General features: G+C 35.7%; 3 protein-coding genes across 3 annotated transcripts; 1 reads left to right on the top strand and 2 right to left on the bottom strand.

Annotated features, from left to right (window-relative positions):
* Positions 1-600: 600 nt before the first annotated feature.
* On the bottom strand, positions 601-6,811 carry LOC129748205 (sporozoite surface protein 2-like). Its single transcript, XM_055742719.1, has 4 exons — positions 6,688-6,811; positions 2,777-2,927; positions 2,353-2,714; positions 601-2,295 (listed from the first exon to the last, which is right to left on the bottom strand). Exons 1-4 carry the CDS (start codon positions 6,799-6,801, stop codon positions 673-675), a joined length of 2,250 nt encoding a protein of 749 aa, XP_055598694.1. The 5' UTR covers positions 6,802-6,811; the 3' UTR covers positions 601-672.
* A 5,337-nt stretch (positions 6,812-12,148) lies between these two features.
* LOC129748981 (uncharacterized) lies at positions 12,149-13,600 on the top strand. Its single transcript, XM_055743793.1, has 4 exons — positions 12,149-12,210; positions 12,715-12,848; positions 12,931-13,175; positions 13,233-13,600. The coding sequence occupies exons 2-4, from the start codon at positions 12,743-12,745 to the stop codon at positions 13,434-13,436; spliced, it is 555 nt and encodes a 184-aa protein (XP_055599768.1). The 5' UTR covers positions 12,149-12,210; positions 12,715-12,742; the 3' UTR covers positions 13,437-13,600.
* A 737-nt stretch (positions 13,601-14,337) lies between these two features.
* LOC129743011 (uncharacterized) lies at positions 14,338-15,035 on the bottom strand. The gene is made up of 2 exons (XM_055734956.1): positions 14,666-15,035; positions 14,338-14,594 (listed from the first exon to the last, which is right to left on the bottom strand). Exons 1-2 carry the CDS (start codon positions 15,033-15,035, stop codon positions 14,338-14,340), a joined length of 627 nt encoding a protein of 208 aa, XP_055590931.1.
* Positions 15,036-15,460: the final 425 nt, after the last annotated feature.

Raw genomic sequence — 15,460 nt, 5'->3', positions numbered from 1 at the left:
ACTGTTTAAGGCTTCATCAAATAAACTAGGCTTCAAACCTGTCAACTAGTATATTCTGAACTAAGGTTTTCTTGTCTGAGCAACCTAATTTAGTGAGAATTAAGCAAAAAAAAATAAGACCTGATACCGGCACATTCAGTCATTCTCCTCAGTCAGCGAAAATTAGCTGTATCGGTGCTCACATTGTTAACATATTGCTAGTTTTGCTGGGTAAAATTAAAGTTAAATATTCCACTTTCATCGAATGTTTGTTGTTTTTAGAAATCATTGAACTTCGATTTTCTTTAAAAATTATGCTCATAAAGGCTGTGAACGTTTCATCTCAGTATACCATCTTTTTAATTTCGATATTTGTAAACATAGTTTTAAATTAGGATTGAGTAGTATTTCGTTGTTTTAAGTTAGTCTGTACGGTACTCCAACCAAAGATGAACTCACTTTTCACGGATAAGTCCGATAAATTAAAAATTACTAACATAAATTACGGTGAATAATCTCTCCATAAAATAGTACTTATAAAGATCACTAAAATCAACTGAAAATAGTAAATAGTTGGAGAAAAATAAAAAAAAATAACAAGTAAAACAAAATCATTCCCTCGATAATTTATTGTTGTAATTATTAAAATTCAATATTTCATACAGGGTCGTCTTTCAAATGTTGCCTTAGAAACTATCTTCCTTTTAGTATAGATATTTCAATAGACTTCCTTCCTTTTTTGATGCAACCTCTTGGTCGATTCCATTCGGAGTTTTTAAGTCCTCTGAAGTTAGGCCTTTTGTTGGAGCTAGACCATCTCAAGCAGTTTGTTTCTCCGAATTTGTTTCCGCTGGTATGAGGTTGCTCGATGACAAACCCACTACTGCTGGAATGATCGTCATTGGGCTTTTTTATATCTGACTCTCCCACATAGGGCTCCCCGAAATTGGGCTGTTCAATGTTCGGCTTTTCGTAGACCTTCCTCCCCAAGTTCGGGTTATGGTATCCTACATTGAGGTCTCCAGGGTAAGGCCGCATGATATTTTGTTCAAAACTCGGCTGCTTGAATTTTGGCCAATCGTGGGGTCCCCAAAACGTGGACTCCTTTGGTGCACCTGAATGAGATTCCCCGAAATTTGGTTGCCCTAAATAAGGTTGATTGATGTTGGGCTCAACGGAGTAGGGATCCTCGGTGTTGGGCTTCACAAAACTTTGCCCTTCCAAGGAGTGCTGCCCGTTGTTTGGTTCCCCTGAACTAGGCTGCTTGACGATGGGTTTTCCGAAATTGGGCCAATCGGACAAATTGGGCCACCATAAGTTAGGTTGATTAGTGTTGGGCTCTCCTGAGCTAGGTTGCTTGATGTTTGGCTCGTCTAAGTTAGACTGTTCGTTGGTGAGCTCTATTGAGTTGGGCTGCGTGTTCTTGGGATCCTTTAACTTAGGTTGCTCGCTCAAATAGTCTTTGTTGGTATTAGACTTACTGAAATAGATTGTCCCATTTGAAAGCATTTGCAAGACGATGTGAATGAACAAGTGAAATTTCTTTGAACTAGCAGAACTTGCTTGTGGCTTTTCGGTCGTGTTCAAATGTGGTTCATGTGGCGAATTTGGTTTTCCTGGCGTAGTTGAATAATCTGGTAAAGCTGGAACTCCTGGTTGAGTTGGAGTGAATGACTGTGATGGCTTATCTGAAGTAGTTGAATTAGTTTGCGAAGTTGGCATTTCTGGATTAGTTGAAATAGATGGTTGAGTTGGCTTTCCTGGCGAAGTTGAATTGAGGTGGCTTTCCTGGTGTACTAGAAATTGCTCGCAAAGTTGGTAGTTAAACTGTGGTGATTTTCCTGGCGTAGATGCTTGACATAGCTTGTCTAGTGTAGTTGGATAAGCTGGTGATGTTGGATCTCCTGGATTATTTGAATTAGGTGGTTGAGATGGCATAATTGGATAACTTGAATCAGCTTGCGAAGTTGGTTTTTGTGGCTGATTAGAATCAGACCATTGAGGTGGCTTTTGTGGCGTTGGTGCATAAGCAGATTGTGGCGGTTTTCCTGGCGTACTTGAATTAGATGGGATAAATGTTTTTCCTGGCTCACTTGAATCAGGTGGATAAAATGGCTTGTCTGGAGTAGTTGAATGAGCTGGTGAAGTTGGTTCTCCAGGCTTAGTTGAATTAAGTGATTGAGACCACTTGTCTGACAAAGTTGAATTTCCTGGCGAAGTCGAGCTTTCAGTTGGCGAAACTGATTTGAAACTACATTGTTCTTGCTCTTTTGAAAACGTCATTCCATCATCACAACTCATTACAGTTGACTTTAGCTGAAATATGAATTAATGTAAGATTTGAGACGCAAAAAGATTAAATCAAATTTTTACCGTGTAATTTTTGTTTTGACAGCTATAGTACAGTGTGCTATCATCGGGATATTCAAAATTTCCCATACGTGGACAATGAAACTGACAAAAGCCTGCATCTCCGTTATATGATTCATGTTTCCCTGGACATTCAAAAGTCATTGGACCCTCTGCAGCACAGTAAAAATAAAGCCTAGGGTCAGGACCATAGGCCCAGTAGCGATGTCTGCCTGCCAAACAGTTGAGCTGGAAACAGTCATCGGCACTCTGTCGAGCAACACAATTTCCCAAAGTATGGTTATAAATCCAATCGGAAGGGCAGTTAATGATTGTGGCCCGCCTTTCTTCATCGCAAGAGATGTATTGACGGCAGTATGTAGGTACTGGAAAAAAAAATGGAAAAACCGATAAAGTAATAAATGGATGCATTCAATGATGTACTTACATGGGAAATTTCCTTCTCGTGGACACAGCTCGGTAGGGCATGATTTATCGGAGCAAATTCCCGTATTTCCATTGCAAAATGGCTTCGTTTTATCTATTTCATCACAGCGTATCTGAGATCCAGCTACCGGTCTTCCATAAACTGTACACAGCTTCAAAAAGAAAAAAAAATCATTAGTAACTGAATTTTGTTGTCTCCAATTTGATTCGCCGATGCCATTTTTAGCACGACTAGGAACAAATATCAAATTTGACAATCCCCCCTCCCTGCTTCTATTTTTTTGATAATACTGAAAGGTAGATAACAAAAAGTAAAAAAATGAAGATGAAAGAGAATTGTATTACATTTTTAACTCGAGATTTTTAAACTTTTCCGTTTTAAAAAATTGTTTTATTTCGAGTTAGTGTAATGCAGATTGTTTACAGTTTGATAATTTCCAAAACGGGTTTTTAGCCTCTATTGAATTATTTAATTTCTTTCAATTATAAATGAATATTTTTGTTAAATATTTTGGTCAGTTGCATGAATATTAAAACCAATGTTTTATGTATAATACACATCTATGAGAAAATGTACCAAAACTGGTTGGTTTTTACCCAATGGTAAAAAAATGACCTGTTGACTGTGTTGCAATAATTTTGTGTTCGCCCATTATTTGTTCATTAACATCTGATGAAATCGACCAATTTTAAATCAACAAAATGGAAGTAGACGGAGTCGATTTGAGGTTATTTTTTTAATTTCTGAATCGTATTTTAAAAATCTTTATTAATTCTGCCGTTCATATTCTTAACCAATAACCATTAATCTGATATACTTTTTATCTGTCAAAACATTCTATGAGAATCAAAGCACGGCTCAAATAATGTTTCAAAATATAATTCTTATAAGTCAAACTGAATTCCAAGAAATTTGAATTCTGAGTTTTTGTTACCAACTCTAAATTTTGATAGGAATTTTGAAATTTCGGTTTTGAATCAAATACGCAATCAAAAACAAAAACTAAATTCATTTCCAAAACAAAAATTACTTTTGATGATTATGAATTCGGATTCTGATTCCTTTTTTTATACTTTTTATTAAGAGTTAACCTTTAGCATTCACCCTCTGATCCTGAATTCTGATTCTGAATTCTGATTCTGAATTCTGATTCTGAATTCTGATTCTGAATTCTGATTCTGAATTCTGATTCTGAATTCTGATTCTGAATTCTGATTCTGAATTCTGATTCTGAATTCTGATTCTGAATTCTGATTCTGAATTCTGATTCTGAATTCTGATTCTGAATTCTGATTCTGAATTCTGATTCTGAATTCTGATTCTGAATTCTGATTCTGAATTCTGATTCTGAATTCTGATTCTGAATTCTGATTCTGAATTCTGATTCTGAATTCTGATTCTGAATTCTGATTCTGAATTCTGATTCTGAATTCTGATTCTGAGTTCTGATTCTGAATTCTGATTCTGAATTCTGATTCTGAATTCTGATTCTGAATTCTGATTCTGAATTCTGATTCTGAATTCTGATTCTGAATTCTGATTCTGAATTCTGATTCTGAATTCTGATTCTGAATTCTGATTCTGAATTCTGATTCTGAATTCTGATTCTGAATTCTGATTCTGAATTCTGATTCTGAATTCTGATTCTGAATTCTGATTCTGAATTCTGATTCTGAATTCTGATTCTGAATTCTGATTCTGAATTCTGATTCTGAATTCTGATTCTGAATTCTGATTCTGAATTCTGATTCTGAATTCTGATTCTGAATTCTGATTCTGAATTCTGATTCTGATTCTGAATTCTGATTCTGAATTCTGATTCTGAATTCTGATTCTGAATTCTGATTCTGAATTCTGATTCTGAATTCTGATTCTGAATTCTGATTCTGAATTCTGATTCTGAATTCTGATTCTGAATTCTGATTCTGAGTTCTGATTCTGAATTCTGATTCTGATTCTGAATTCTGATTCTGAATTCTGATTCTGAATTCTGATTCTGAATTCTGATTCTGATTCTGAATTCTGATTCTGAATTCTGATTCTGAATTCTGATTCTGAATTCTGATTCTGAATTCTGATTCTGAATTCTGATTCTGAATTCTGATTCTGAATTCTGATTCTGAATTCTGATTCTGAATTCTGATTCTGAATTCTGATTCTGAATTCTGATTCTGAATTCTGATTCTGAATTCTGATTCTGAATTCTGATTCTGAATTCTGATTCTGAATTCTGATTCTGAATTCTGATTCTGAATTCCGATTCTGAGTTCTGATTCTGAATTCTGATTCTGAATTCTGATTCTGAATTCTGATTCTGAATTCTGATTCTGAATTCTGATTCTGAATTCTGATTCTGAATTCTGATTCTGAATTCTGATTCTGATTCTGAATTCTGATTCTGAATTCTGATTCTGAATTCTGATTCTGAATTCTGATTCTGAATTCTGATTCTGAATTCTGATTCTGAATTCTGATTCTGAATTCTGATTCTGAATTCTGATTCTGAATTCTGATTCTGAATTCTGATTCTGAATTCTGATTCTGAATTCTGATTCTGAATTCTGATTCTGAATTCTGATTCTGAATTCTGATTCTGAATTCTGATTCTGAATTCTGATTCTGAATTCTGATTCTGAATTCTGATTCTGATTTCTGATTCTGAATTCTGATTCTGAATTCTGATTCTGAATTCTGATTCTGAATTCTGATTCTGAATTCTGATTCTGAATTCTGATTCTGAATTCTGATTCTGAATTCTGATTATGAATTCTGATTATGAATTCTGATTCTGAATTCTGATTCTGAATTCTGATTCTGAATTCTGATTCTGAATTCTGATTCTGAATTCTGATTCTGAATTCTGATTCTGAATTCTGATTCTGAATTCTGATTCTGAATTCTGATTCTGAATTCTGATTCTGAATTCTGATTCTGAATTCTGATTCTGAATTCTGATTCTGAATTCTGATTCTGAATTCTGATTCTGAATTCTGATTCTGAATTCTGATTCTGAATTCTGATTCTGAATTCAGATTCTGAATTCTGATTCTGAATTCTGATTCTGAATTCTGATTCTGAATTCTGATTCTGAATTCTGATTCTGAATTCTGATTCTGAATTCTGATTCTGAATTCTGATTCTGAATTCTGATTCTGAATTCTGATTCTGAATTCTGATTCTGAATTCTGATTCTGAATTCTGATTCTGAATTCTGATTCTGAATTCTGATTCTGAATTCTGATTCTGAATTCTGATTCTGAATTCTGATTCTGAATTCTGATTCTGAATCCTGATTCTGAATTCTGATTCTGAATTCTTATTCTGAATTCTGATTCTGAAGTCTGGCTCTGAATTCTGGTTCTGAATTCTGGTTCTGAATTCTGATTCTGAATTCTGATTCTGAGTTCTATTTTTGTATTCTGATTCTGCATTCCGATGCAGAACTCTGATTTAAAATGCCGATTTTGAATTCTGATTCTGAATGGTGATTCCAAACCCGATTTTGATGATGAATATCACAAGTAGCATAATTTTAAAATGTTGTAATGCGATACTGAATTCACATGATATTCATCAGCTTTGGAAATTTCACTTTTTGCATTGTCCACGATATGCCTAACAATTATGGAATGTTTGCTGCACAAATTCATTTCTTTAATGAAAGCAATATATTCCAGCACAAAAATATAACAAACTTTCATATGTATATCACTTTAACGTTCCATAGTTTCACAGATCGATAAAATCAACTTTAACTTTAACTTTAACAAATATCTTCTTCACTGCTCAATTTGGAATAAGTTAATTGCTTCAAGGCTTCTTGTAATTTAGTTTATCCTTATTTCTTCATGTCAATGAAACAAAGCACTTTGATTCCACTTTTGATTGCAATCCAACACAAATTCGCTTACAACTTTCGATGAACAGCCAACACAGGCCTGACGTTGACCTCTGACACATTGTGCGTGTAATTTACCCACCGAACAGAGAAATATCGCGACGACGAAAGCACTCGCCCAACTCATTTTCGCTGAATGAGGTGAGCAAATAAAGATATGAAGTTTCCGAACTCGCGTTTTTAATCGCAGATTTCTTATCAATCCCGGTTGATTGGATTTAGATTTTAATAAGACTAACTAATAAGCACTAAATTGTTTCATGTTCCTAATCATTTAATTTCAACTGAATGCTATTATTTTCAATTTTCACGCAACGGCAAGTTTAAAGTCTTAGAATGAACACAGTTACAACTTACAATTATTATTGAATTTTAATACGTAATGGATGAAACAAAAATTAAAATTTCGATTAAGTATCTATATGATGTTGAGTTGAGCTGTTGTATGTCCGATCGCATTTTTCTAATTATCTTCTACAAATCCACACCGCTAAATTGATCAGATCTTGGATCTGAGTAAGGTTTTAAAGGATGTCTCATTTAGACTGAGTCGAATTGGGGTCATTTGTGAATTTCCCAAACCCTGGGGTCTTAAAAGCTTTATTTTGGTTTAAAACTCATTCATGATTTTTTGCAGAATTTTTAAGTAACGTTTACATGAGTAAATTCGAAGATTTATGTTTGTATGTGCATGGTAAAATTAAATATTTGGTACTGAAAAATCAGCATCATTTTTGTTTCTTCTTTGGAGCCGAGCCTGCTTATGGTTTTATTAGGTGTTGAATGGGGACATGTCTTTTGGCATTGAAAAACAATAAATTCAATTGGCATCATATATTTACAATACATAATAATACAAAAATGTCATTCAACAATAACATTGCTGCCTGACTGACATTGTAGCTTGGTCAATCAATTCGTAGACGACTTTGATATTCCTCTGACGACATTAACTACTAGATGTTGATCGAATCGAACGAAATTGACTGAATATTACCAGCCTTGACACAGACATGTCGAAAGCATTTGATTTGATTGAAATCAACGCTTTACTTTACGTGCTCTGTAAAAATGAAATAGTCTCAAATGGATACATTCAATTCATGAAGTTAGAAAACATCGGATCCAATGCTTTCTTGGTTAACAGTGGTGTACGACAAGGGAGTCACTTGGGACCCCTTCTTTTAATTACTGTTATGAATGAGTTTCCCGAGGTTCTACAGGGCGTGTTTGTGCTAATATATGCAGATGATCCTAAAACATTCCTTCCCGTTCGTTCTCCTAAGAATTGTTAAAGCCATGAACTGAAAATTAATGTTTACTAATGTAAATAACAGGAAAAAAATCCGATATGATTTTGGACATCCTGTTTGGACATCCTGTTAGCTGACCTCAGCGGCCATTTTGTTCCATAATCTCTTCATCTCTGTTGCATCCCGAGTCGTTCTATCTTTCTTCTTCATCTTCTGCTTGACAATTACCCAAAATTTTTCGATAGGGCGGAATTGATGGCAGTTGTATGAGTTGATGTCCTTTTCGACAAAATCCACCCGTTGTCCCGATACAACAGTAGTACTTTTTTGCTGTAGTGGCAGCTTGCCAAATCTGGCGAAAACTTTACTGGTCCTTTGTGAGATCTAATGTACGAAAAAAAAAGTTTTTCAGGCACTCCTCATGTTTATTGAAAAAAATAAAATCGTACTTGAATGGTAGAAATCTTATCATTTAAGTTTTCATGTTTTTATTAAGTTTTCAAATCAATTTTTCGAATTTATAAGAACTTTTTTTTTTAATTTTTAAGTAGATAAATGTATCGAATTTTTAAGTCATACCTTTTAAACTTACTTACTTACTCAATGATCCCGCGCCGATCCTCCGGTGCATAGGGCCGTGGTAAAAGAACTGTTGACGATCCGGAGCCAGCGTCTTCACCTGGTCCCAGTCAAGATTCTCGTCGACAGTTCGGATTTCAGCGGCTAGGCTTCGCCGCCACGAATTTCTGGGTCTGCCTCTTCTTCGATGACCTTCTGGATTCCAATCTAGCGCCTCTCTGCAAATCTCGTTTTCATTTCTTCGCAGCCTGTGCCTAATCCATGTCCACTTACGCTCCCGAATCTCGATATCTAGCGCCTTTTGATGACACCGGCGATGTAGTTCCTCATTCGAGATCCAGTTGCCAGGCCACCAAGCGCGGATGATATTTCGCAGGCAGCGGTTTACAAATACTTGCAGTATTCACGTCGTTACCGCATATGTGCACCAAGTTTCGCACCCGTACAGCAATACGGATTTGACGTTTGAGTTGAAGATTCGGATTTTTGTTCGTAGAGAGATCTGGCGTGACCGCCAGATGTTTCGGAGACTCGCAAACGCAAATCGGGCCTTTCTGATCCGTGTTTCGATGTCTTTTCTGGTACCACCATCAGGCGTAATCTGGCTACCAAGATACTGGAAGCAGTGCTGCAATTTTTCAGTGTCAGTGAGAAATTAACAGCTGACTTTATTGCAGTGTATCGGTCAGTTCAATTCCAACTAGATTCATACGAGAATGAACAGAAAGCTCAGTCTTGAAAGCTCTCTGCACACTCATTCACTAATCGGCAACTGGGGGAGGAAGACTGAATAAAAAAAGAAAAAAATCTTTCAAACGTCAAATTTCTCTCATCAATCTACCGACCAGTGCGAAGGTTCAAAATTTTACTTTCTTATTTAGTGATTTTTTAATAAAACTTGTTTGATGCTGAAAAGCACTTGTTTTGCATAAAACAATGATTTAATTAGGTTTTGTTTTGCTCTGGCAAATTCTTGCATGATCAGGCGTATTGAGCCGCTTAAATTTCGTCAAAGTTTTGAAGCTGATAAATAAAAATGGTTTGATTAATGGTTGTTCTAAAAATATAGCTAAAGCTAAATTTAGCACCTAAACAACTGAGTTACGTGACTCGCTACACGAAACTGCGCATCTAAAGTTAAAATTTGAACGATTACAAATCTTTTCAACAATTGCTGGCTTTTTGCCTAACAGTAAAAAAACGATACAGAAAACGATACAGCAAATTTCAGTCTTCCTCCCCCAGATCGGCAACATCGGTGCTTAGTATACATTCAGGCTCTTTGCAGGTTCATGAGGTTATCCAATCTTCATTTTCAGTTTCAAGCGAACATTGCTGAAAGTGAAAAAAGCTTCCTTCTATTATCATTAAGTTTAGTTGAATGGTGACAAAGATTGTTCGACTCGCTAGACATGCGCAAATTTCAGAATTACTGCTGAGATCGCTATTTTTGAAGGATTCTGATAAAAAATACGTCTTTTTCAAATGGTGTGAAGAAGTGGGAAGGTTTAGAAATGAGTGTTCGGGTTGGCGAGACGAACGCTGGCGAGGGAGCGTGTAGACGAATCTGGGGGGGGGGGGGGCAAAATTATGACAAAAAGTTGGCAATAAAATGACAAAACATGACAAATGTGGTCAAAGTATGACAAAATTATGACAAAAAAAATTTGACAAATAGGACTAAAATTTCCAATACAATGGAAAAATATTTACTAACACAACTCTGTGGAAAATATGTTAAATCTGATTAAAATATGACAATATTTTAACAAAAATATGACAAAAAAGACAAAATCATGGCATAAAAAATGACAAATGTCGTTAACAATTGACAAAAATATGACAAATATAACAAAATTATGACAAGCGTGGTAAAAATATGATAATTAATTGACAAAATCATGACATGAAATTGTGATAAAATCAGACAAATTTATATATTTGAAAATTTGATATCAAAAGAACAAAAATACGACTATGTCGTCAAACTATCAAAAAATTTGACAAAATGATTAAATATTAATGTTGTTAAATTGTTAAATTTATGCCATATTTGTCAGACTTTGTCATAATTTTGTAATTTTGTTGTCATGTTTTGTCATTGTATTGTAAATGATTTGTTTCATTTTTATGTTATTTTTCATATTATTATCACATTTGTCAAATGTTTGTCTCATTTGTCGGATATGTGTCTTATTTTTGTTATGTTTTGTCATTTTATTGTCAATTTTTTGTCATATTTATGACATAATTGTTTGATTGATGTCATTTTATTGTCAAATTTTAGTCATAATTGTCAGATTTTTCTCATACTTTTGTCAAAATTTTATCATGTTTTCAACATATTTATCACATTGTGTAATGGGATTGACACGAATGCCAAAGCGTTGGTAAAGTGTCACAAATAAACAAAAAAAAAACATTGTGTAATAATTTTGTCATTTTTTGACCAAAATTTGTCATATTTTTGTCATTATTAATTACCATAAATTCAATTCTCATGAATTTTATATTCATCCATCCTCTTGTCCCCCCTTCAAATAATCGTATAGTCTCAGCAATTTTCAATTCGCGTTTTCTTTTTGAATCCCAATTCATAATTTGCAAAAATGGCAAAAACAAATGCTTACTGAAATTATCAGCAACTTTCGCTGACACTGATTGAATGCTTAAGCTGCAGTCACTGATCAAAAACAGTGAGCGACAGAAATGCCTAAGCGAAAGACGCTTTCGTAGCTTTCGAGTGAAACAAGTTAGTTCGGGTTTACGAGTGAGCTTTCTACTGACTGATAGACACACTCACATAGCTTCCTGTAGGCACGAGGATGACCGAGCCGATCAGAAGCTTTTATATTTGTTGACTTTTCAATTCCGTTCATTTCAGTTGAAGCTTTTTACACTGATAGAAAATCACAGTCAGTATCATTTGTGCTTTAAGAAAATTTGCAGCACTGACTGGAAGCCCTCCACTTTCTCAACTTCTTGCCCAGCTACCATGAAACTGGAGGGATTTCCTGTGTTGATCTCCATCGACTTGGTCTTTCCGACATTGACTTTGAGACCTGCTGCCTTGGAACTTTCGGTGAGGTCGTCGAGTTTGCTCTGCATGTCGTCGGAGAGCCGTTGTTTGTTTTTCAAAAAATTCATGAGATTACGGCTTTTGTTCTTTCTTTTCTTAGATTTCCCCAATTTCTCATTGAATATTCCATAATTTTTTTCAAAATTCGAGATTAAATTTTTTTTTGTTTTATTTCGGAGCACGCTCCATAAATATTTTTATAATTTTTTTTCTGTCTAAGATCATGAAAATAAAACAAAAATTCATAACAATGAAGACTCAAACTGTCCTGGGTTTTTTATAGAACGCTGTTCAGTTTAACTTGATTACAATCACTTTGATTTGATGAATCACTGCTACATCCTTATCTTTCTTGTTAAATACATTTCGTTGAAACTTGACTGTATTTGCTTAGTTAGCCAGTCACGTACTCTTTCAAAGATAACAGCATCCAGTTCGAGACTGGTTAAGGCTTCATCAAATAAACTTGGCTTCAAACCTATAACCTAGTTTATTCTGAACTTAGTTTTTTCCTGTTTCAATAACTTAATTAAGTGAGTATTTAAAAGACATAAATAGGACCTGATACCGGCACATTCAGTCATTCTCCTCAAAAGCGGTGCTGCGGTTGCTGCGTGAAATTCAGGTGAAATTTTCCACTTTAAGTTAATGTTTGGAATTTTAAGAAAACATTGAACTTCAATTTTCTTTTAAAATTAAACTGAAAGGATCTTGAATAAGATCACTAGAATTAACTGTAAAAATAACTCTCAAAAAATTTTTTTTTCCATCAAAATTATGTCAGTGGATTTCTTGGAAAGTTAAAAAAGAACACACAAATTTAGAACAAACACACAAAAAAACTTTTTTTTGTTTCTTTTTTTCTCGCATTTGTGTTCATAAGTGTGTTAAAAATATGTTGCTTAACTCTAATGGGTGATGGAATCGAAAAGTATTCTTTCTCTTCTTAAGAAAAACCCGTAGGATCTGTCAAAAGTTGAGTGAAATTTTGGCTGCATCCTTCTTGCACTAATGCAAAACGATCACCCAAATTCGGCAGCGCTTCCATCGCCTATTGTAGCGCTTTGATTTTTTTTAAATTTTCTGTTTGATATATTTCTGAATGATATATCTCAATTAACTTTTTTAGCTCGGTTTGGCCAATGGAAAGCCGGTAGATGGATCACAGAAATGTTATAAAGCGTTGGAAAAAACGACACCGTACTGCAAAGACAACTCTGGAGTATGCACCAGGCACCGAAAAACCTTGCACTGGAGAAACCAGTGAGCTTTGTCCTGGAGAAGGATTTTACTCGAGTTAGAATATTATTGGAAGTTTCGAATTAACGAGTTATTGTCATTTCAGCACCCTCAAACTGTCATCAATGTAGCTTCTGCGATGGAGAGAAGAACGCGCAAGTTTTACACTGTTCTTCCAAGTCGGTGTACAATCACACTTCAAGAGATAGCGTTCGGCCAAAGAGAGCTAGGAAGAATGAAGCATTCAATGTAAAGGTTGAACGATGTGAATTCCTGTATCCACGCGTAGGTCCGTTTAAATATACAGGATTTTCTAACAAGGACTACCGCTGTGAAAAGAATCATATAGAAGTATTTTTTTTGTACTGTCCTCTTGAAACAATCAGCTTATTCCTGTTGATTTTTTAGCTAACGGCTACTTGTAAGAAATATCTCGAAGGGTGTACAAACCTTAAATATGTGGGAACATGTGCCACGCCTCTTCCGACTACAACCTCACCAACAGAATCTTCTACGGAAATTACTGTTGAATCTGCATCAGAATCTATAACGGAATCAATAACGGAATCCACAACGGAGCCATCAACGGCATCCAGTAGCGTGTCAACTTAGGAATCAGCAATATAATCTTTGACCGAACCAACAACGAAACCAACAACGAATTCAACGAAGAAGCCTACAACAATACTACAACCGAACCAAATATGGAATCGATAATTTAAACAACAAATCCTACTTCAGAATAAACAATAGAATCAACCAACCAGTCTTGAAAATTTCGTCTATAATTTATCTGACATCAGTAGACATTGAGAAAACATCTCAGTCACCCAGATATTTTTCGCATTTCATGAAATCCACATCTCGCAACGTTCGATAAAAATTTTTCAGTTCCTTCCACACTCATTCGTTGATTGCCCTCACTGAAAATGAACACTTGATTTTATCATTGTCATAGCGATCCAAGTGAAAGTGATAGAGGAAAAAATCATTCTTGAAAATGTCACCTGTCTGAAATTTTCTTATAACTCAGGCTACGAGGTCAAACAAAATTAAAGTTGTTATATTCGGATTAACTACGCAATAAAATACAAGATATTATTCACCACTTGTCAAACACATCTTTATTTATACTGCTCTTGCACTCTGAAAAACCCATCATCCGAACACACATCCTCCCCTCAGAGAAAAGAATTGTAGTTTCCATTATACTTTAATGTTGTAGATCATTTAGATATCTCTCCGGTCTCCGTAAATCACGAGTTGGTCGAATCTTGGGAATTTGTTCATCTAGAGATCTTTCATCTACAAACCGGCGTTTTCTCGTCGAAGGTGATCGGTCTTCTTTTTCAGCTAGAGCTTAATTTCCCTCCTCTTGGCTAAGTGATGGTTGTTTCTCCGGGATTTTCCTGGTATTCCGTTCCACGATTTTTTTTAAGAACTTTAACATTTAGATCATCAGTTTTTCCATTTTCTAAATCTCTAACAGTGGCCCTTCCCGCACCAACAATCTTCACAACTTCGTGTAAACTTGTCTTGAATGCTGGATCCGATTTGTCTGGTTTCTGATGGGAAACGAGAACCACATCTCCTTCCTTAACTTGGACATCCGAAGCACGCCGTCGATCGTCTTATCTACTGTTGCGGACGAATTTAGCAATCTTATCTCGATCCCGTAACTCTCCATCAGCTTTTTGTTGGTAGTCTGTACGGTTATCTGGTAGGACTCCTCGAACTGCTCGTCCAAACATAGGCTCAGCAGGTGGGATTCTAGTGACGTGGTGAGGTCATGAATTGTTAGCTGCAACAGTCGGCAAGTGCTTCTTTCCAATTTCTTTTACCAAGTTTAGCTATAGCCGTAATTTGATTTATGCCCTGCATACTGCGCTCAACCAGTCCATTCTCCGTAGGATTAAGAGGAGTGCTGTGAATAAGCTTAACATCCCATTCATCCTTCAGCCACTTCTGCAACTCAGCGCTGTTGAACGGGAGACCATTATCAGCTTTCATGGTTTTCGGTATGGAATACGTGTTGAAAATCCTTTTAAGTGCTCTTTTCACTGCCTCGGTATCTGTTTTATCCATAGGGATGGCCATAAGAAATCTAGAATTATTGTCCGTGAGTACTAAGGCTTTCCAGTTGTGTACGTCTGAAGCTGAAGAGAAGTCCATAGACACGTAATCCCATGGATTCTTAGGAAGCTCGGCCATTGCAATAGGAAGGGTTTCATGTTAGTTGTAACTAGCTGACATTCCGGGCAACTTCGCACATAGTCTTCAATCTGTCGATCCATACCAAGCCACCAGAGTCCCTGTCGCAGAAAATTCTTCATCGTAGACATACCGGTATGACTTCGATGAGCCAATGATAAAGCTCTTTCCCACAACGATGCCGGTAACACTATCTTCTCGAGCTTCATAAGTAAGTTTCCTTGCAAGTAAAGATCATTTTGGAAGGCTTGATATTTTATCACGGACTGAGGCCATCTTTCATATTTGTTTAGTAACCCAATAACCAACTGTAGCTCCTCATCTTTTGCGAGTTCCTCCTCAACATGCTTGTTAGTTAAAGCCAAAAGTTGTTCGTTGATGTCCCCAGGCGCGGCAACTACTGAGCATAACTCGTGAGGCTCTTT

This window comes from Uranotaenia lowii, chromosome 2 (assembly GCF_029784155.1).
Source record: "Uranotaenia lowii strain MFRU-FL chromosome 2, ASM2978415v1, whole genome shotgun sequence".
Lineage (NCBI taxonomy): Eukaryota > Metazoa > Arthropoda > Insecta > Diptera > Culicidae > Uranotaenia > Uranotaenia lowii.
The sequence above is the reverse complement of the archived record's forward strand: the minus strand, read 5'-3'. Positions and strand labels throughout refer to the sequence as shown.

Bases quoted from the DNA above. Each gene is read 5' to 3' on its own strand.
- LOC129743011 (XM_055734956.1), bottom strand. From the start codon at position 15,035: ATGGCCGAGCTTCCTAAGAATCCATGGGATTACGTGTCTATGGACTTC. The intron at 14,595-14,665 runs GTAAAAGAAATT...CCACGTCACTAG, and splicing joins TACGGCTATAGCTAAACTTG to AATCCCACCTGCTGAGCCTA.
- LOC129748205 (XM_055742719.1), bottom strand. From the start codon at position 6,801: ATGAGTTGGGCGAGTGCTTTCGTCGTCGCGATATTTCTCTGTTCGGTG. The intron at 2,928-6,687 runs GTAAGCGAATTT...TTCTTTTTGAAG, and splicing joins TTGGCTGTTCATCGAAAGTT to CTGTGTACAGTTTATGGAAG. The intron at 2,715-2,776 runs GTAAGTACATCA...TTTTTTTTCCAG, and splicing joins ACGAGAAGGAAATTTCCCAT to TACCTACATACTGCCGTCAA.
- LOC129748981 (XM_055743793.1), top strand. From the start codon at position 12,743: ATGGATCACAGAAATGTTATAAAGCGTTGGAAAAAACGACACCGTACT. The intron at 12,849-12,930 runs GTGAGCTTTGTC...TTGTCATTTCAG, and splicing joins ACCTTGCACTGGAGAAACCA to CACCCTCAAACTGTCATCAA. The intron at 13,176-13,232 runs GTATTTTTTTTG...TTGATTTTTTAG, and splicing joins GTGAAAAGAATCATATAGAA to CTAACGGCTACTTGTAAGAA.